The sequence below is a fragment of the Orycteropus afer genome, unplaced genomic scaffold (assembly GCF_000298275.1).
Source record: "Orycteropus afer afer isolate SDZICR_OR568_19922 unplaced genomic scaffold, OryAfe1.0 scaffold00147, whole genome shotgun sequence".
NCBI lineage: Eukaryota > Metazoa > Chordata > Mammalia > Tubulidentata > Orycteropodidae > Orycteropus > Orycteropus afer.
Window position 1 is genome coordinate 407,854 of NW_006921734.1, and position 21,847 is coordinate 429,700.

Consider the following 21,847-nt stretch of genomic DNA (forward strand, 5'->3'; position numbering starts at 1 on the left):
TTTTTTTTTCCTTTCCTCTCTTTTTAATGACCTTTTGCTTTCTTCATGTATGATGTTCTTGATGTCACCCTATAGCTCATCTGGTTTTTGATCACTGGTGTTCAGTGTATCAAATCTATTTTTTTAGACGGTCTCTAAAATCAGGTTGGGTACAGTCAAGGTCATAGTTTGGCTTTTGTGGACTTGTTTTAATTGTCTTCAGCTTCAACTTGAACTTGCACATGAGCAGTTGATGGCCTGTCCTACAGTCAGCTCCTGGCCTTGTTTTGGCTGGAGAGATTTAGCTTCTCCATTGCCTCTTTGCACAGATGCAGTTGATCTGATTCCTGTGTATTCCATCTGGTGAAGTCCACATGTATAGCTGCCATTTAAGTTGTTGAAAAAAGACATTTGCAATGAATAAGTCATTGGTCTGGCAAAACTCTTATCATGCAATCTCTGGCATCATTTCTATCACCAAGGCTATGTTTTCCAACTACTAGTGATTCTTCTGTTCCTAACTTTTGTATTCCAGTCACCAGTAGTCTCACATTTTTTCCCACATCTGTTCAGTTTGCCTGCCTATCTATGAATCCTCTTGTGGATTACTGTTATTATAGGCTTATGTATTTGTTATTATTTACTTTTCTGTCTTTAACTCTTGCAATCCTCCCAGCATCTTTCTTTGCCTTTATCATTTTGTGCTGGCCTCCCCTTTATCGTACATTGCCTTCTCTTTCACCCAAGTTAATACTTGTCTATCTTCTAGTTAGTGGTTTGCCCTTCCTTCCTCTCTCACACCTGGTAACCATCAGATAATATTTCTTTTTTTGTGAAAACCTTTTCTTGACTTTTAGGGCTCTTGTTCAGGGACAACAATACTACCCTCTACTTGTACTTATTCTTAGAAAGGGTGGTAATGCTACCTCCTGCAGCAGTACTAATGGGAGTAGTAAAACTAATACCAATGACATCACCACCACCATCAAGATCACCCACAAAACAACACTTCCTCTTGTTAACATTCACTGAGCACTAATTATGACAGTATCTAAAAAGAACTTTTTTTAGTGTGTGTGATTTGGGTGAAAACTTACAGAGCAAATTCACTTTCCATACAGTAGGTAACATACACTTTGTCTCATGACATTGACTACAATTTACCACAATGCAACAGCTCCCTTCCCACTTCCTCCTGATAGTTACCTCTTCCCTGTGTCCATCCCTCCGTGCACTCCTGCCCTCTGAGCTGTCTCCCAGTGCATAAACAGCCCTTCTTTTCCCCATTATTGTTCTCTCCAAGGAGTGTATATACTTCAGGTAAATGTTCAACTCCTATGCCTGTCTTTTGTTTGGCTGGAAGCCACAAGTATGGGTTCAATTTGAGACCTGAAGGGCAGCTAGGGGCCATAGTCTCAGTGGTTCCACCAGGTTCTATCAGACCAGCAAACCTGGTACCCCCTTAAAAAGAACTTTTTATCCATTACCTCATTTTATCTTCACAACAACTCTAGAAGGAAGGATGAGAAAACAGAGGCTTAAGAGAAGTTAGTAAACATAGGTCTGGGAGTTAACACTGACTGTCTTAAGCACTATGCCATGCTGGATCAGACAGAAAGAGACAGACAAACACATGATGTCTTCAAGTCAGATCAGAGGTTGATTCACTGGCTATTATGCAAAAGCTGGGAAAGAGAAAATACCATGATGCCTGAAAATACAACTGCAAGTTTTTGAAGGACAAACAAAACTTAAGTAAAACCAAAAGAGGAAGTTCAAAGGCCCTAATGCAGCCAAATAACAAAGACCTCTTAGCTTTGACTCTTATCTGGAGTGTTCTGTAGAAACAAACTTGTATTTATAAGTGAGCAACAGGACACTTACAGAACGTTTGTTGGAAGTGGGATAATGTTGGAGCTTCTGGGGCGATGTTGTAGAAATGGGTCTTGAGAGCTCCACTGATCAGTAGATTATATGCCAAATCAGTTATATTGATGCCCACAATTGCAAATGAATACCTGAAAGTATAAGCCACAAAACTGTGTGTCACATATGGGAAGCAAACATTTCAAAAAGTGATATAAGGATTTGAAAAATTACTATTATTTATCAGAGTGGCAGGCTGCCCTTCCTTCTCTATACTATCAAAACCATGAATTTTGTGAAATAGAAGATTTCAGTAATATGTACCACGAGAACGGAGAGTTCACAGGTTTTGACTTGATAATTCCATTTCTAAAAATGTTATAGAGAAAATCAAATATGGACAAAGTTTTATTCATTACACAAGGTTACTCATTACAGCATTTTTATGATGGCAAAGACACGGAAATAATTCAAATATCCTAAAAAAGAAGACTGGTGAAATTATAGTAATTTTATATGATGGCGTATTATAGCTAAGAAAAAACTCCTTAAAGTCTATTCAAGCAAAAAACATCATATATAAAACAAGTTTCATAATATGTACATATATGTGCATAGAAAAAAGGCTAGAATGAAATACTATAAAATATTAATAATAAGTATCTAGCAGAATAGGACTGGGATGATTTTTTGGGGGGAGGTGTACTTTTCTTAATTTTCTAAAATAAATTTGTGTACTACTTTTAAAATGAGAAAAATTTAAAATAGGTACCATAATGTGAGAGTATAATTTTTATTCTATTTTCTACATGTCTATAAAAAACTAAAGGGGACTGAGTTTTTCAGTCCTCTCTCTCTGCTAATATAAATCTAGCACAGAAAAAAAAGGATTTCCTTGTTCAGAAATATTTTTGGATGAAACATGTTATAAAAAAAATCTTGTAATGTGGCAAATCTCAGTAGCTTGTTACTAGAAATCCTTAAAAGAAAACTATCAAATATAATTCTTTTTCTATTAAATATAATTCTAAATGATCATTTCCAAAAACCATTTCAGTACAGTTACCAGTTTGCCACAGGGAAAGTAGTATCATATAATCACACAAGTAAGATCCCAAAACACATAAATTGATCCTTTTAAAAATTCAACTGGATATTTCCATCTGGACAAGATTCCAGATTCTATCTGGATTTTCTTCCCTGTCATCTCTCACGGTGTTTTTGTTGACTAACTTCTGATTCTGGTTTAGATCGACAACCATTATATATGAAAGCACACACTCACCCGATTGCTTTATCCATCCTTTTCTTCTCCCACTCTGTTTTGCTGAATTTGCTAAATGAATGAATGAATAAATGAGTTAATAAAAAAATATTGATTCTAATTGATACCTCCTCTCTTTCAATGTTCATGATAAAACTGCTAACTAGTTGCAGAGATGTCTATAACTCAGTTGTCAAACCCTAATCAATTTAATGTTACCAACTTAAAAAGCCACAATAAAATTCATATGAACTCAGAAAAGGAATCATTGAAAGCCATGCTACTTACCCACTGGTCACTTTAGTAGACCATTAAGAGACAGCCCTAAAGACCAACCATTAAGATCCTCTTTTACACTATCAGTAATTATCCTCCTCCATGAAACTTTGACGGGTATCTCTCCTCCTGTAATAGATGTTACCTCTTTAACTCTTGAGAGCTGCTGCATTTTGTTTGGTACTATCTCATGGTATTTATCCTACTTAGCCTTATTTGTGAGGCCTGACACACAGTGGATACCAAACAAGTGTTTATTGATAAGGGACTGAGTTACTAAAAGAAAGACAAAGAAGGAAGGAAGGGAAGAAGGGAGAGAGTGAGGGAAGGAAGGAAGGAGGGAGGGAAAGAGGAAGGAAGGAAGGAAAAACAGGATGTCAAAATTTTGTTCCAATAAGTTCAATGGCATTTCATCTGACTATGCTAAATCAGCTAAACCACATTAGTTCCTTTATAATCTACTTTATTTTAGCTTCTGAGTAATACTGTTCGAAGAAAGAGTTCTGTGTTAGAAGCAGTTTGAAATTTATTGTCTTACATTACATTACTTTGTATACTTGCTCAATGCCCCTATTCCTATCTCCTCCATACTGCCAATGTCTTCTGGGAAGGAACCAGGTTCTGTCTTTCTTCATGACTGATATATAACCGTTAGCCAGTGTTTTACATCAAAGAAAAAGTCACTAGCATTTTAAGTAAGTATATGAGTTGGATCCGACTCGATGGCACCCAACAACAACAACAAAAACAATAATTTAAAACTAGAGTTATTGTGAAGACTTAACTCTCACTTAAGTAGGAGAAAGAAGAGTTCTCTAGAATACACAGCAAGCATTGCATTAAAAGGCACACACGTAATATACACAGCACACACCACAAAAATATGTGCAAAGCTAGTATTTTAATACATGCACTTTCTACTCCATAAATGACTTAGCTATAAGTCAAAGTAATTGCCTTTAATTCATATTGAAATATGTGACCTCATTTTCAAATGCACCTGCCAACCAACCAAGAGCCCTGATGGTGTGTTATGGCATTTGGTTACTAACCAAAAGGTTGGTGGTTTGAACCTACCAGCTGTTCCATTGAAGAAAGATGAAGCAATCTGCTTCTGTAAAGATTTACAGCCTTGGAAACCCAAGAAGGGTCATTATGATTTGGAATGAGTCAGGCAATCAACCAAAGAAGCATCAAGACTAGATTAAGCTAAAATGAGCTGTGTGTGATATTTTGTATTTATAGGAATTTATAAGCATCTATTTTCTTTAAGAGTTCTGGTGGCGTAGTGCCTAAGGCATTTGACTGCTAACCAGAAGGCTGGTGGTTCAAACCCACCAGCCATTCCTCAGAAGGAAGACTGGGCACTCTATTCCATATTGCCTCGGAAACCCACGGAGGGGTTACTTTGAGTTGAATCAACTTGATGGCAGTGAGTTTGTTTTTTTGTTTGTTTTCTCTCCAACAAAGTTTTAATACATAACATCTCTATACTTGTTAAATTGAATCTCTATCTGTACTGGAAATATAAGAAAAGGCCAAACAACTTTACTCTTTTGATCACTTATAGGATATCCTGAACCAAGCAGGGGGAAAAAAAAAAAAAAAAACCTAAACAAATTCTCCTCTTAAGCTTGAATTCACTTTTACTCCTCAAGTTACTTCGGGACCCATTAGACAGGTGTTCACCAGAGCACAGTCATGTACAATGCTTACTGAAGGAAGAGAAGTAGCAGAGAGCTTTGTTGCTGTTGTTATGTGCCTTCGAGTCGGAACCGACTCATAGCGACCCCTCCTTGGGTTTCCGAGGTAGTATCACTACGGAAGTAGATTGCCCCACCTTTCTCCTGAGGAGTGGCTGGTGGGTTTGGACCGCCAGCCTTCTGGTTAGCAGTCAAGTGCCTTAGGCACTATGCTACCAGAGCTTTATTCAGTATAAATTGACTTCTCCCTGTGGAACACCTGAAATGTTCAGGGCCCAACAGAACTTATGTTGATAACACAACTGGTCAATATATACTTCCTTCAGGCACTGGTGAAGGACAGGAGCATTTTCAAAATACTCTAATTAGGAGGCAGTCACATGTAACATCAATTAATACAGGTAATTAATACATGAACTCCATCTATTTAAGTTTATTGTAGCTTGAGGGACAGAGATGGTAATTTTATCTACATGTCTATACACACACATGAGCATATACAAAACACACAATGCTAGTCTTTTATTAAATTAGCATAGTAGCACACACCCTAAAATATTAGTTATACCTCCTCTCTGATGGCTGACACAGAAGATAAAACTCTTAAAGCCTATCTCTGAGAATGACTCCTATATAAAATTAACCCCCTTCCCACAGTTAATCCAAAATTATTTTAAGCTTATTGTCACTTCCCAAGGACATGGAGGATTTAAGTCTTCTGGCTGATGCTCCTCCAGAAAATGCCACCTGACAGGGCACACAGATTCTCTAGCCAATCTTAATTAGAGAAAGTTCAGAGATTTTATATGATAAAAATATATAATTCAGAAAAAATAGGAAATTAAAATACTTTGATTCTAATCACGTTGTTGTTATGTGCCAAATATATATATATATATATATATATATGTAAAATGGGCTAAGTGATTTTTAATATTTTGTAACAGGTAAAGAAACAAAATTTTTAATCTTATTAAAGATTAAAATATAATCTTGGGAAGCCTAATGCAATTTAATTAATATGTGCCCAAATGAAGCTAGGATGAATGTAGTAATAGTAAGGTGGTCAATCTATTCCTTTTTGAGAGTGTTATGATGAAACTTTGGATTTAGTAAACCTGTAGAATAACAAGTAACTTGCAGGGTGAGGAGAAAAAAAAAAAACCAAACAATGATTGCAAAATCAATCAATAAATAAAACCACCATGGGAAGAAAAAACAAATAGAAAACAACAGATATTGGGGAGGATGTGGAGAAATTGGAAACTTCATCCATTTCTGGTGGGACTATATAATGGTGCAGTCATTGCAGAAGTTTCTCAAAAAATAAAATATAGAATTAACATGATCCAGCATTCTACTCTATGTATGTATATATATACATACATATACATATGTATGTATGTATATGTGTATATACATACATATATATATACATACACCTAAACCAATTAAAAAAAAAACAGACCCACTGCCATCGAGTCGATTTGACTCATAGCAACCCCTCATTGGGTTTTCAAGGCAGCATCTCTACGGAAGTAGATTGCCCAATTTTCCTTTTTCCTTTAGCAGTCAAATGCCTTAGGCAATATGCCACCAGAGCTCCCTATATAATTTATATATATATAATGAAAACAGACACTTGTAAACTGATGTTCATCGCAGCACTATTCACAAGAGCCAAATATATAATCTTTGCTCTGTGTAACAAAACTCTCAAATAAAGTGTCCCTCTCTGAGGAGTAGATGGAGCCAGAGCATGTTCAGGCTTCAGTTGAGGTGTGAAAATGGTTCTTCTCCCAGGTCCAGTCATGGTGGTAAAAAGGCTCTTTGACATTTTCCATTAAGGTAGTCTAATCTTGTTTTTAGGAGCTCTAGTAGCATAGTGCCTAAGACACCTACCTGACTGCTAACCAGGAGGCTGGCAGTTCAAACCCACCAGCCACTCCTCAGAAGGAAGATGGGGCTATCTACTTCCATAGTGATACTGCCTCGGAAACCCAAGGAAGGGTCGCTATGAGTTGGGTCCAACTGGATGGCAAACAACAACAACAACAACAATCTGATTTTTAGTTCACTGAAACAGCTCTAACATAATTATCTTAGATAAAAATTTAGGAAATGTTTGCTTTTTGAAAACTTTTTAATAAATTTAAATTAAAAAAAAATCTTACCATATCTATTCTAAAATAAAATAAAAGCAACAAAACACAAAAGCAAAGAAAAAATACCTTATTTCCTTTTTAGTGATATCCCTTCATGTAATCAGAGAAAAAAAATTTACAAAGGTAAATGAAATTGCAAATAATTCAGAATCTAGAATTTCACAGAATAATACCACCACCACCACCACCACCACCACCAAAAAGCCTCAGAAATTCCTGACTCTCCCAGATGGTCCCTGACTTTTTGACTTCCATTCTCCCCTCTCTTCCTCCATCATGCTCCCTTGTCTCAAAACTCTTTCTCTTACACTCTGCATCCTCTTAACCAATGCCTATCACCTCAGTCTTCCTGGACATCAGTGACACTATCAGGCCCTTTAAATACATGTCTCACTTAAAGTATGCCCCTTGTAAATCCTAAATTCTGGATTTAGGTTAAATTTTAACCCTCCTACTCACCATTTGTCAAAGAGGAGATTTAAAAGAGCTTGTTTAAAGAGCTCTAAGCCTCACTTCTGGTGGGTTGAGTCTCTTAAGAATCTCATTAATAGATCAGTGCAGGAGATGAAGTCTACCTAATCCATCTCTCTCTCTTTTTTTTTTTCCTTTTCTATCAATTACCTGGAGCTCTGGTAGCATAGTGGCTAAGTCACTTGCCTGCTAACCAGACGGTTGGTGGTTCAAACCCACCAGCCACTCCTCGGAAGGAAGGTTGGGCAATCCTACTTCCGTACTGATACTGCCTCGAAAACCCAAGGAGGGGTCGCTATGAGTCGGGGCCGACTCGACGGCACATAACAACAACAACAACATCAATTACCTGCATTTGGGATGAAGAGAATCAGAGAGGACCTGCTGAGCTGCTGTAGTATCCCTTTCCGCAAAATACCTGCAGTTGGAGGGAAAGGAAAACATAATCCATATGTGAGGGATACATTTGTTTCAGCTCAATTCCAGGTTACATTGGTTTCAGAGATGGATACTGGCATACAAGTATCACTTGGTTCAGCTTCTATAGAAAACAAATACCTTTTCAGAAAGAATTTTCCAAATATGACAACATTAAGGTAGTTATGAAACCCACTTGGATTTAGAAACGTATCCAGTAGTTTTAAAAATTTAATTATGAGCACTGCTATTCCACAGAGAGTCAAGGATATTCCTATTTAGAAGAGTCATAGATGAGGTAGTACGAGAGCTTGGTCTTTGAGGCCTCTCAGGAGGCAGGAATCTGGGGGAGGGGAGTGGTGAGGAGCTAGATATCCAAAGGGCAGAGAGAAAAGACTTGAGGAGGTAGGCGACGACATATTTCAAATGCATATTTTCTTGAAAAATATTCACTGGATATCTGAATTTTGGATGAATGGATAATATCTTATGGTGCTTAGCAATGTTTTACAACATAAAATTCTGTTTTGAGGATAAAGAACAGTGAAGTTTTCTAATACTACATACCCTTAAAATACTTCATAAAAAGAGCTTCATGAAGACAATTATAAGATAAAACTATCATACATATTATATAATTTGATGTCTCTATATTTTCTGCATAAACCTGACAGGTAAAACAAACTCCTGGATTTTCTCAGAAAATTCCAAACCAAAGTCAGCAATTTTAACACACATCTGTGATTATTAAGGAAATTAAGGTTCTTTTCATTCATTGGTTAATTTAGGTTTCTTCCTTTATGTCTTATCTGTTCAAATTTCTTGGCCAAGCATATCTAAGAATGTCCTCCAATATGTAAGACAAATAATGCTGCAGAGAATATACTGGATGTGCATCCTTTGCAATTTTCGTGAGTATTAGTTTTGGCTTGTCTTTCTACTTTGTTTATGGTGGCTTATCGTATAGACATTTTCAATTTTAATGTGTGAAATGTATTGATTTCTATCTTTTACAGTTTATACTTTCTTGTGTATGAGTCTTTAAGAGATCCATCCTTACTCCAATACCTTAAGGTTTTCTCCTAAAACTTGTAAAGATTTCCCCTCACATCAATTTTTTTAATTCAAATGACACAGATATTAATTTTTTCTCCAAATGAAAAGCCATTTGTCTCAGCTCCACTTGTTCAAAACTTACCTTTTACCCATTTATGTAACTCCACTACTGTCACTAAAATTTATCTTCTATTCATTTACACTCTATTCTAATTAACATTTAACACATTTCAGAAAACCAATGTGTGATTATTAAACACCCTAAGTTAAAAATAAAGAGAAAAAAAATGGGTACCACCAAACAGGGCTGAGGAAGGTTTAATTTCTTTCAAAAACACATCACTATTCTCACTAATAGGAGCTCTGGTGGCGTAGTGCCTAAGGCACTACTAACCAGAAGGCTGTTGGTTCAAACCCACCAGCCACTCCTCAGAAGGAAGGTTGGCTGATCTACTTCCATAGTGATACTGCCTAAGAAACCCAAGGAGGGGTCGCTATGAGTCTGATCTGACTCCACAGCAATGAGTTTGCTTTTTTTTTTTTTTTGGTTGATTCTCACTAACAGGGTAGTGCCCAAAGGACAGAAGAATCCATTTGAAATGGCTCCCTTTGGCTTTCAAGATAATGACTACAAAGAAATACATTTAAGCATCAAAAAATAATGGCTGCCAACCACTTGAGAAAGGATCAAAATTGGAGATCCTGGATAGAGTGGGAGGAAAAACATGGAACAAAATCCAAAAACACAATAATGACCAGAATTACTGGTTGGATGGAGTCTGGTGAGACCCCCAATACTATGGCCCTGGGATACATTTTGGGCCTGGAATAAAACTCACTCCCAGGGGCTGGCACTCAGCCCAATAGTAAACAAAATGTACATACAGACCACTCAACCCAGGATAACACATCCACATACTCTATGGAAATGCATCCCTTGGAGCAAAGGACCACGGGGCACCAGAGGGGCAACATTTGCACTGAGGAAATGCAGGACACACAGGAGTGCACAGGGGTGGGGAGGTGGGGAGGTGTTACTGGGCAGGGAGGTGAGGAGATTGGGTTAAGGTTGGTATGGTAATTGAGGAGTGAAACTAAAGGTACACGAAATGTTGAGTGTAAAACAAAATGCTCTGTAAACCTCCACCTAAAGTACAATTAAAATAATAATAATGACTGCAATGAATTGAATTACACTAAATAAGCCTTGCCTCATTTTATTGTGCTTCACTTGATTGCTCTTCTCTTTATTGCGTTTTTCACAAATTGAAGCTTTGTGGCAACCCTGCGTAGAACAAGTCTATCAGTGTCATTTTTCCAACAGCATGTGCTCACTTCATGCCTCTGTATCACATTTTGGTAATTCTCACAATATTTTAAATTTTTTCAAATGTTATTATACACTTAATAGACTATAGAGTACACATAACTTTTACATGTACTGGGAAACAAAAGAAAATCATGTGACTCACTTTCTTGTGATATTCACCTTATTGCGGTGGTCTGGAACCAAACCCGCAATATCTCCAAAGTATGCCTGTATATAGAAATACATGTGTTTGAAATGATATTTAAAAAATAGAGAGGTAAAGAAAAAACATAAAAATGTTTATTGATCGCCAATAAAGGGAACTAGGGCACCAAATACTCTGAAAATTGGTAACTAAAGGGAAAAACTGAGTTTCTATTTTACCTATATTTTATTGAAACCAAATAACCTTAGTTTGTAATAGAATGTTGGTCTTTACAGAATTCCAGCTAAAACCTGTGGGAATAACAGAATTAGAAAAGCACTTTTTGCACAATTTATTTATTGAACGAAGATCACTGAAGGAAGAACCATTAGACTAAAGATTAATGGGAGACTTTATAATGTAGCCATCAGGCTGTGACCCCTCTGACCTTTCTCATCATAGTACTAAGAATAAAAGCCAAATCAAGCCCACTGCTGTGGAGTCAGATCTGACTCATAGCGACCCCTCCTTGGGTTTCCGAGGTAGTATCACTATGGAAGTAGATTGCCCAACCTTCCTTCCGAGGAGTGCTGGTGGGTTTGAACCGCCAGCCTTCTGGTTAGCAGACATTATATACTTCTACTGTGATATGGGCCTGAATCTGTTCAAGCCTTTTCCAGTACCTCCAATTTTCAAGAAATACGGAGATGGTTACAAGTGCAAACAAACAAATCTAGCCCATCGAACATTTTACAGGACAAATGACCTGGAATCTTCCACAATATTCCAATCTTTCCAGGATGTGTGGGTGTGAAACTAGGGGGTGGGCAGTGGGCTCTAATTAAGACAGCCCCAAAAGATGTTACAAATAAATGCCATGTGTAGATCTTATATGGATCTGGATTAGAACAAACTTGCTATAAAGAGACATTTCTGAGAGAATTGAGAAATATGAATACATGAATTATTAATTTTGTTAGGTGTAATAATGGCACTGTGGTTAATGTATGGAAATAGTATTTTTAGAGGTATATATTATTGGCTGCTAATCAGAAGGTCAGTGGTTCACCCACCAGCCGCTCTGCAGAAGGAAGACGGGGTGATCTGCTTCCATTAAGATTTACAGCCTCAGAAACCCAATGGGGGTTGCTATGAGTTGGAATAAACTTGATGGCAGTGAGTTTGGTTTTTCAGTTTATATTAAAGTATGAAGGGTGAAATAACAAACTGTATATGATTTTTATTAACAGAATTCTGCCAAAAATGAAACAAAACTAAAGTTTTGCAATTATAGCAAAACCTTGATAATTACTGAATCTGGGTGATCAGTGTAAGGGGGTTCTTTACAACCTTTTTGCTGCTTTTGTCGATGCTGAAATTTTTCATGATAAAAATTAAAAAATACACTTGAGATTTGCCTTCAAAACCCAACAAGTCTACAGAAATAAAAGCAAGATGGTAGTAGCTTTTAAGATTTTATGAATCTGAGTTACCTTTCAGAGAACTTGAATGTTTTCTTGGAGTCTTCTGGGAAGTGGTTCTTGGAATTAATAACTTTGCCATTTCAAAACAGTATGATGAGACCAAAATATCACTTTAATATGCAACTGTTCTTTATTTTACTTACTGCAAATTGTACAGTCCCAGAAGTCCCATTCCTCGAAAATCTGTTTTAGGATCATCGCCTTGGAAACCAATTTCACACCATTGCTTAGAAATCCGAGATTCCAATGGAGTATTAGGCTTCAGGAATTTCCATAACTGGAGGAAGGAAGAGAATTATCCTGTTGATATGCACATACATATCTTTTCCTTATTTTTTTGTGTCAGATTTTGTAAATTACACTCTTAGGATGAACTTAAAAAAGCTGAATATATGCAAATAAAAGACAGTTCAATATATGACCATCTTTCAATTTTATTATTCCAGCAGTTCTCAAAGTACAGTTTGAAGACTCTGGACTCCAAGACCTTTTCAGGAGGTTGGGGAAGTAAAAGCTATTTTTATAATGAAACTAAGGCATTCTTTGTTTTTTAACTTTAATTCTCTTACAAGTGTTCAATAGAGTGTTCCAGAAGCTGTGTGATGTGATGATGTCATCACTCCAAAGGTAATGAAATGTGTACTTATGTATTTTAGAGTTGTAAATTTTCCTGTTTTAATTTCCAACATGGAATTATTGGTATATACATCCCCAAAAGCTCTTTGAAGCCCTCTAAAGTATTTGAGTATAGAGGGAAGGGGAGAACTGAACATTTTGAGGCCATTCATCATTCAAATTCTCAAATAATGCGTCTCTCATTTTATAGCAAAACAGAATTGTTAACAAACAGAAAAGTGAATTGACTTGAGATTCATTTCTTAGGTCTCATCTATAACAGCAGGGAGAGTAAACATTATCATACAGGGAATAAGGCAAGATCAGCAATGTTCTCAAATAAACTTCACAATACAGTTATCAGCTTTGAGTCATCTAGAAGAATCTCAATAAAATCAATCATATATCCATGAACAAATACAATTTCTAAACAAAATGCTCTATTAAAAATAAAACTGGTTCTATTTTTCTAAATTTTCTATAGAAAGATTAACTATAAGTTCAGCACCTCTCATTACTGAGATACTAAGACACACAGTTACGTAAATATGTAATTCTCTCAGTAGTAATTCTAGTAAATAGAGATGACTATACAAGAAAATATGCTTTTTAGACTATTAATAGTATCTTATATTGAACTTTATTATAGACAGGGCACAAACATAAATGTAAAATTTTCTTTTTTTCTATTTCAGACATATTTCAACTTCTTAATTGCTTCTATGTTATGAATTTTAAAGCTTAAACAGAACAGCAGCACACAAATATCTTTGTGTCACACACATGCACAGTATAAAACAATGTGTAGTGATAGAAAATATTAACTTTAAAGAGTTATGATGCATTCCAGTGATTCTAGGCACTAATCCAAAATTACTTATTATTCTGATGATATATTTTATCTTAGTGGCACAAATGGTAAATTCAACTTATCTAAAGGGTGAGAGAAAAACTTCAGAGGGAAGAAAGGAAATCCATCATGCTTGAAGCAAAATATCAAACATGGATATCAGAAATCTCTTTTTATGTTATATTGCTAGTGCTGTGCATTCATCAGAACAGAAAATGTTTCTGAGTTCATCATAAGAGCACTCAATAATAAGAGACTAGTTTATCATCATGAGGGAAAAGTTTCTTTTTCAAAACCCTTTAAGAACAGGTCTGGTTACTACAACTCTGGGAAAACAAAAAACAACAAATGGAAACAAAATATAACAAATATATTCATTTGAATGGGAGCTCTGGTAGAATAGTGGCTAAGACACTTGCCTGCTAACCAGACGGCTGGCGGTTCAAACCCACCAGCCACTCCTCGGAAGGAAGGTTGGGCAATCCTACTTCCGGAGTGACACTGCCTCGGAAACCCAAGGAGGGGTCGCTATGAGTCGGGGCCGACTCGATGGCACATAACAACAACAACAACAACATTCATTTGAATAATGACTTGAAGTAATCTCAGGGTCCTACCTACTTTTGAAATAACTGGTTTCTAGTGAGTGAGTGAGTGAGTGAGTGAGTAAGGAGCTCTGGTGGCACAATAGTTAAGTGCTCAGTTAGAAATTTTTTAATGTAAATGTCAGTTTGTATAGATCGTATATGCAGTGCTACATGAATATACTTTGTTGTTCTTGTTGTTATGTCCTGTCCTAGCCCATGTCAAATGATCATAAAATGCATATTTTTAAAAATACTTCAGGAATCTAAGTAGAAACACTGACAATGCTCTCCTATGCTTATAAAGCAAAGCAGTTACACACTATGACATTATCTGAGCCTCTAAACTAGGAGTTGCAAGCTTTGTATATGAAGGGCCAGGGAGTAAATATTTTAGGCTTTGAGGTCTAAATGGCCTCTACTGTAACTACTCAAGCCTGCCATTGTAGTAGGAAAGCAGGTATAGACAATACATAAATAAGTGAGCAGAGATATGTTCCAATAAAACTTTATTTACAAAAATAAGAGGTAGCCTAGAATAGGCCTTAGTTTGCTCTGAACAATTTTGTGAAGTAGATAGCAAGGGTATAATTATCCATTTGAAAGGCAAGTAAAGCCTAAGTTTAGGCAGTTAAACAAAAACCATGGACCAGGCTCTAAAACAAATGAAAATGGGAATAAAAAAGTGGTTCTCCCTTAAGGGGTAGTGTAGTGCAGTAGAAGGAGCTCTGGAGGAGTAGTGCTTAAGGCATTCGGCTCCTAATTAAAAGGCCTGCAGTTGGAAGCCACTAGCCACTCTGCAGACAAAGATAAAGCAGTCTGCTTCCATAAAGATTCATAGCCTTGACTCTATGGGGCAGTTCTACTCTGTTCTACAGGGTTGCTATGAGTTGGAATCTACTCGAAGACAATGGGTTTTTTATAGTGCAGCAGCAAGAAGTCCTTTCCAGCTTTGTGAGCTTGTTCAGTCACCTAACTACCCAGACTGTTTTCTCATCTGAAAAATGAGAATACCAGTAACTAACCTACAAGGTTATTGTGACAATGAGATGAGATAATGCTGTAAACACTTACTGTAATGACTGGCACATACTAAATATGTAACAAATATATTTTTTATTATTTTATTAATATCATACTTGGAATTCGAATAAACTGAAAAGGAGAATAAAGGTCCCATTCGTAAGTTTACTTTGGAAAGCTAGAGAAGATTTGAAAATTCACTGAGTAAGGACTTAAATCATGGGTAGGCTCCTGCTGTATGAATAATGGTTAACAGGGAAAACAGCATGAGCAAATAACTGGACATATCAAATGGCGTATGGCCCTGGGTCATGGTGAATAATGGGAGCCTGGTGGAAAGGTGCTATACATATGGGGAGGCTGGAGAGGTAGCTTAGAGAAATAAAGAGCAAAGTGTCCAAAATGCTATGCTAAAACACATAGGCTTCCTACTATAGGACATAAGAAACCTGAAGTTTTTAACCTGGGGAATTACATGAGTAGATTTGTGTTTTAGAAAATTCCTTCCAGCAGCATTTTAGAAGATATACTGGAAGAAGGGAATGGCTAGGGACACAGTTAAAAAGCTATCGTAACAGCCCAGCTTGGAACTGATGGCTGGAATAGGGCAATGGGCTTGAGAAACGCTTGAGAGGCACCGGGGAGGCAGAGATCGATGGATAAGATTTAGTAATTTTTTATAGAAGCAGAGGATGTCTCCAATTAGATTGTAATTGGCAGAAACCATGCCCTTCCCCAAAGCACCTAATCAGAAGTAGACAGTCCTGGCTCTATACTTTCTAGTTGTGTGGATTAGAGCCTGGACTAAAACGCTTATGGTTTGCTCACCTCTAAAATGTAGATAATAACCATCACCTTAGTGACCTCGTACAACTGTGACAATCAAAAATGGTAACACATACATGCTTAAATCATGACTACAAATAAAAGTCATATCATAAACGTTTTTTATAGATATCTAATTAACCTTATTAAGACATACATTCACTCATATTTCTTGAAAACCTACTATGTGCCAGCACACATGGAATAGATTAGCTAAGGATGGTGCATAGTAGGCACCCAAAGGTCATTAATTGATTCTGAGGGTATCTTAGCCATTGTACATTGAACATTATACTGTTCATGTGCTTTTAGCTAGTCTGTTAATTTTACCACCTTTTCTCCTTTCATCCACCTCTTTTTCCCCCATCTTTAAGTCATTTTGTTGAATTCAACTAATTCTATCAGAAATTATCAAAAGTAAACAAATAAATAAAAAGGCAATCGAAGGAGATGAATCTTAACCAGTAGGTTAGCTAAAATGAAGCAGAGAGAAAGAGAGAAAGAAAAACTATTACCAAGAATGAGGCTTCTTTAATTTTTAATGATTTACCTCAGATGCAGCACTAATTAGCAGGGACAAAATGAGTCATCTGTGTAAGTACTTACATAAACAAAAACACACACTCCTTTACACAAAAACAACAGGCTCCACTTTTTAAATTACAGAGTCTACTGTAAGGCAGATAAACAAATGTTTCCTCCATATTTTGTTACTCCCCTTTGAATTCTAGGGAAGGACAAGGAAACATTCCATCCTAAAAAGCATCCATTTCCGTAAGTTATAAAACATTTCAGATGTTTTTTAGAACATCTAAAAAATGAGCCCTTAAAACCCGTTGTTACCTATATTTTCTACATATTACTGTCAAGTTACTTGAAAAATGAGCAATTAACTGGACATATCAAATGGCATGGCCATGGGTTATAGTGAATAATGGGAGCCTGGTAAGAAGGTGCTATACTTATGGGGAGGCCAGAGAGGTAGCTTAGAGAAATAAATAGCAAAGTGTCCAAAATGCTATGCTAAGATACATAGGCTTTTTTAAAATTGTTATTTTTATTTTCAGAGCTTGTTTACATTCAACATTATGTGTACATTGTTTCACTCCCCATTTACTATGTCCAACCCTAACCCAGTCTCCTCCCCTCCCTACCCAGTAACCCTCCCCTTGTACCCCTCATATTTATGCACCCTTGTTTGTCCTGCATTTCCTCAATTTGAATGTTGGTTCTCTGGTCCCCCATGGTCTATTGCTCTAAGGGATGTATTACCATAGAGTATGTGGATGCATCACCCTGGGTTGAGTGGTCTGCATGTACATCTTGCTAACTATTGGCCTGAGAGCCAGCCCCTGGGAGTGAGCTTTATTCTAGGCAGAGAATGTATTCCAGGGCCACAGTACTGGGGGTCTCATCAGACTCCATCTGACCAGTAATTCTGGTCGTTTTTGAGTTTTTGGATTTTGTTCCACGTTTTTCCTCCCACTTTATCCAGGATCTCCAGATTTGATCCTTTCCTGAATGGTTGGCATTGGTAGCCAGGCACCATCTAGTTCTTCTGGTCTCGAGGGCCATCGTGTCCTAGGGCTGATTGCTTCTAAATGCCTTTTTTTTTTTTTTTTTTTTTTTGCATTCTTCTTCGCTTCTGACGTTAGGAGACCATTAGCTGCATCTTAGATGGCCGCTTGAAAGCTTTTAAGACCCCAGTCACTACTCACCAATGTAGGATGCAGAACAAGGCTTTTATGTATTTTGTTGTGCCAATTGAGTCTGGTGTCCCCCAGTACGATGGTCCTGAGACGGAAGAGCTATTGGAGCTCTCTCTCATAGTGTCTGGGTGTCTGTGAGGGATTACTATGTGTCTGTCTTCTATTGTTTCTGTAAGGATGCAGGTATTTTGTACATTGGTGTCTGTGCAAGATTAGCCTCAGCTGAATCTATCCTTGGTCTAGAGTATACTCCTGTTCACTGACCCCCATCTGATCCTCTCAGGTGTTTATGTGTTTATCTGTAGCCTGGTGTTTGGTGTTAATGGTAATGCAGTATTGTTGACATATTGGTTGGTGTTAGCATCTGCTGTCTATCTCTTATATGCACAATTCGGTGTCCTCCCATTTCCTAATGCTATCATGGTGGTCACAGACTCTTTCTGTGTATCCCTCCCCTTACCCACATCAGTGTGTGGGCCCCAACTAGCCCAAAATTAATCCCTCTCCTTCCCTCCCCATCCCGGTAACCTACAAAGTGAGTTCCCTTTCCCAAGCAAACCTTTCATTGTTTTTTTACAGTAAGATACATAGGCTTTTTAGGGACAAAAGAACTCATCTGAATGTCGGTCTTATTTTTTTTCCCTCAAAATTTAATGTTTTGAGGTAAAGTTTTAATACTGCTTCATACATAATATACTGTAAGATCATAAGATTCTTAAAGTTTTGTTTTGACAGACAGTAGGACTATTTGTAACTCTGTATTATTCTTCTTATAATTCAAATATGCCATATATAAACCTTTACCTCCTCTCCACGTTACATGAATAAATAATCACCATTAAGATCTTGGGTAATTTCCCAAGAGGGCTATTGCCAAGCAGAAACCAGCTTCATCTTCTCTGATGTGTATTAAAAGTCATAAATGAAAATCCCAAGTCACTATTTGACAAATGGTATTTCTCCTAACTGGCTTTTAACACATGTTAAATGATCTAAACTTGAGCCAAATGTGACAGGTCACAGAAATCACCTCTGATGCTTCTCAGATTACAAAAGAAAATAGGCTTTAAACTTAACGTTTCACATGAATTTTCTAATGAAAAATTTACCTCCAACTTCTGAACCAGAAAGAAAACTAGGCCTTATCAACTACTTACTGCGTCCATGTCTTAGTTTTCTTTGTGCTCCAATGTCCAGCACAGCTCTTTCCACAGAGGTGGTGCTTGGCAAATGTTAGCAGACCTAAGAAAATGACTAACATGTATTGAAGGACTAACCTTCAAAAGCATTTCTTCATGTTGGGGATTCTCTGAATCATAGGGTTCTCTGCGCAGTTTTTCAACATCTGCAATAAGGTTTCTGTAGCCAACAATTTGCAGAAGGCAAGCCTGAAGAGAGATTCCCAACCTAAGATGTTCAAAAATAGAAGGAATACACATGAGGGAAAAACAACATTCTCTGGCATTTGTTCACTTGATGTATGTTGAGTATAACTTTTCATATTTATATGATATTCAGCAGATTGCTCAAATAGGCTATGTTTAATAGAAACACAATTCTTACTGAAACTCTTCCTGGACAGCTGTAGAAATTAGCTAAATTTACCTGTAGGCCTTTTCTTAAGCTAAGTTGCAATGGTGTGTCTTAAAAACAAAGAAGCTCATTTTGTAGGTGACTTGACAGTAGTAATATGTAGAAAACATAGGTAACAATGGGTTTTAAGGGCTCTTTTAGACCCCCTGCTGTCAGGTTTTCATGGTGGTGGCCTGCATGTTGCTATGATGCTGGAAACTATACTATGGGTATTTCAAATACCAGGAGGGTCACTCCTGGTAGACAGGATTCAGGGGAGTTCCCAGACTAAGACAGGCTAGAAGGAAAGACCTGGTGATCTACTGCTGAAAATTAGCTAATGAAAACCTATGACCACAACAGAACATTGTCTCACTCACTTGCTTTGGACACGTCATCAGGAGGGTTCAATCACTGGAGAAGGACATAGCGTTTGGTGAAGTAGAGGGCCAACAAGGGTGAGGGAGACCCTTGGTGAGGTGCACTGGCCTAATAGCTGTAGATGTACTCCAACATGACAGAGATTGTGAGGATTAAGCAGGACTGGGCAATGTTTTGTTTTGTACATGAGGTTGCCCTGAGTCATAACTGGACAGCAGCTTTCATTATAATAAGGTGTTATATCAGAATCATCTCAGAGGAGTGTGTGTGTGTGAAAGAGAAAGAGAAACAGCCCTCTGGTGCTGAGGGTCAAGAAAAAGATTTTAAAAAAGGAAACAAACAAAACCTCACTTAGGAGCATCCCTAACAGATGAGGTTGCCAGGGAGAAAACTCACTACTTTGCAAAATTTTCCATTCCACTCTGACTGCTTTGGTTGTTGGAAAACTTATGGTTTACCTCCTCTGAGATACACTGAGAAAATTTATTTCCACCTTTCCCCTACATGATTATTTATTTTAAGGTAGCAATTCTTTCTTCCTATCTCATCTTCTCCAGCATTAAAAAAAAATCCCCTATTCCTGAGTCCCTCATGGGACATGGTTTTCAGATGCTTTCCTATGTTGTTTAGTCTGTTCTGGTTGTACACTATTTGATTAATGACTCTCTTAAAACATATCACCAGAACAGAAAACAATCTGGCAAGCATATCACACAGAGGACCATGACCTTCTGTGATCTGCATGCTGTCGTCCTCTCCTACAGCCTATCATATAGGAGAAGATAACTTAAAGCAATCACATAATACTACAAGTTTATTACACAGGTGGCTAACTAGTCATCAAGATCCTTTTTTATTCTTGTCCTTTGTTTACAAATTATTTTATTTTCATTGTTGCTGAGAATGTACACAGCAGAACATACACCCATTCCACAGTTTCTGCAGGCATGATTCAGTGACATCGATTACATTCTCTGAGTTTGCAACCCTTCTCACCCTCCTTTTCTGAACTGTTTCTCCCCCATTATCATAAACTTCCAAGATGAGATGACTAAATTATAAAGTTCTAAAGTCTCATATAAAAACCATCTCTCCCTCCCACACATGCATATCTTCTTGACAAGCAGGTAGGAACTACCACCAACTATCACTACCTATTCTTTGTAGTTGTTATTGTCAATTTGATCCCATATGGATAGTTCTTAAAATAACACATGCAAGGCAGATGTTGTTTATTAATTAAACTAAGGGGTCGCTATGAGTCGGGGCCGACTCGACGGCACATAACAACAACAACAACAACAACAACAACTGTTTGGCTTAAAGAAGATTTCAGGGGATATTTTTGGTTTAAGATTTAAAGATTATCTCAGGTCAATAATTTCAGGGGTTGATCCAGCCTCTATGGCTCCAGAAAATCTGGTCCATGAGAATTTGAAATTCTATCTGTGCTTTTCCCCTTTTGATCATAATTCTTTAGAATCTTTGGATCAAAATGTTCAGTAATGGTAGCTGGCCACTATGCAGTTCTTCTGGTCTCATGGCAAAGGAGGCAATTGTTCATGGATGCAATTAGCCACACATTCCATTTCCTACCCCTATTCCTGAATCTCCTCCTTCTCTTGTTCCAGGTGAATAGAGACCAATCATTGTGCCTTGGATGGCTGCTTGTAAAGCTTTTAAAATCTCATTTATTTCTATATAAACAAGTGTCACGTAAGTTAATATCTGATCCTATTCTTGTTTGATGGCATTTTAAAATCTAAAGGTATTTTATTTTTATTTATTCATGCTAAGCACTTTACAAAATTTCCCATTTGACATTGACTGTAAATAGTTTCTAAAAATGGCAATTTCCTATGATTCAATCCAATAGTTACTGTCAAATATACTCCTGATTCTAGTTCACTTCATACTTTTGAACACTTTTGTTGTGGTGGGGGTGGTCATTATCATCACAATGGCAGTGTCATCATCTTTTTGTGGGTTAAATGAGACACACAGAAGTTAAATCTGAAGTTAGGGGCACACAGGGAATTAGCATTACATACCTACCCCAAGCATAGTGCCTAAGGCACTTGACTGCTAACCAGAAGGCTGGCGGTTCAAACCCACCAGCCACTCCTCGGAAGGAAGGTTGGGCAATCTACTTC

The 21,847-nt window shown here is 37.2% G+C and overlaps 1 protein-coding gene across 1 annotated transcript in view; it reads right to left on the bottom strand.

Moving 5' to 3' along the window:
* The window catches only part of ELMOD1 (ELMO domain containing 1), a 38,618-nt gene that overhangs the window by 13,360 nt on the left and 3,411 nt on the right, over window positions 1-21,847 (bottom strand). Inside the window, exons 4-9 of the mRNA XM_007945986.2 lie at window positions 19,019-19,148; window positions 12,279-12,412; window positions 8,074-8,142; window positions 7,320-7,343; window positions 3,131-3,181; window positions 1,864-1,997 (exon numbers count right to left, since the gene is read on the bottom strand). Of these exons, the coding sequence (XP_007944177.1) occupies window positions 1,864-1,997; window positions 3,131-3,181; window positions 7,320-7,343; window positions 8,074-8,142; window positions 12,279-12,412; window positions 19,019-19,148 (542 nt within the window). The remainder of the gene's footprint in view (window positions 1-1,863; window positions 1,998-3,130; window positions 3,182-7,319; window positions 7,344-8,073; window positions 8,143-12,278; window positions 12,413-19,018; window positions 19,149-21,847) is intronic.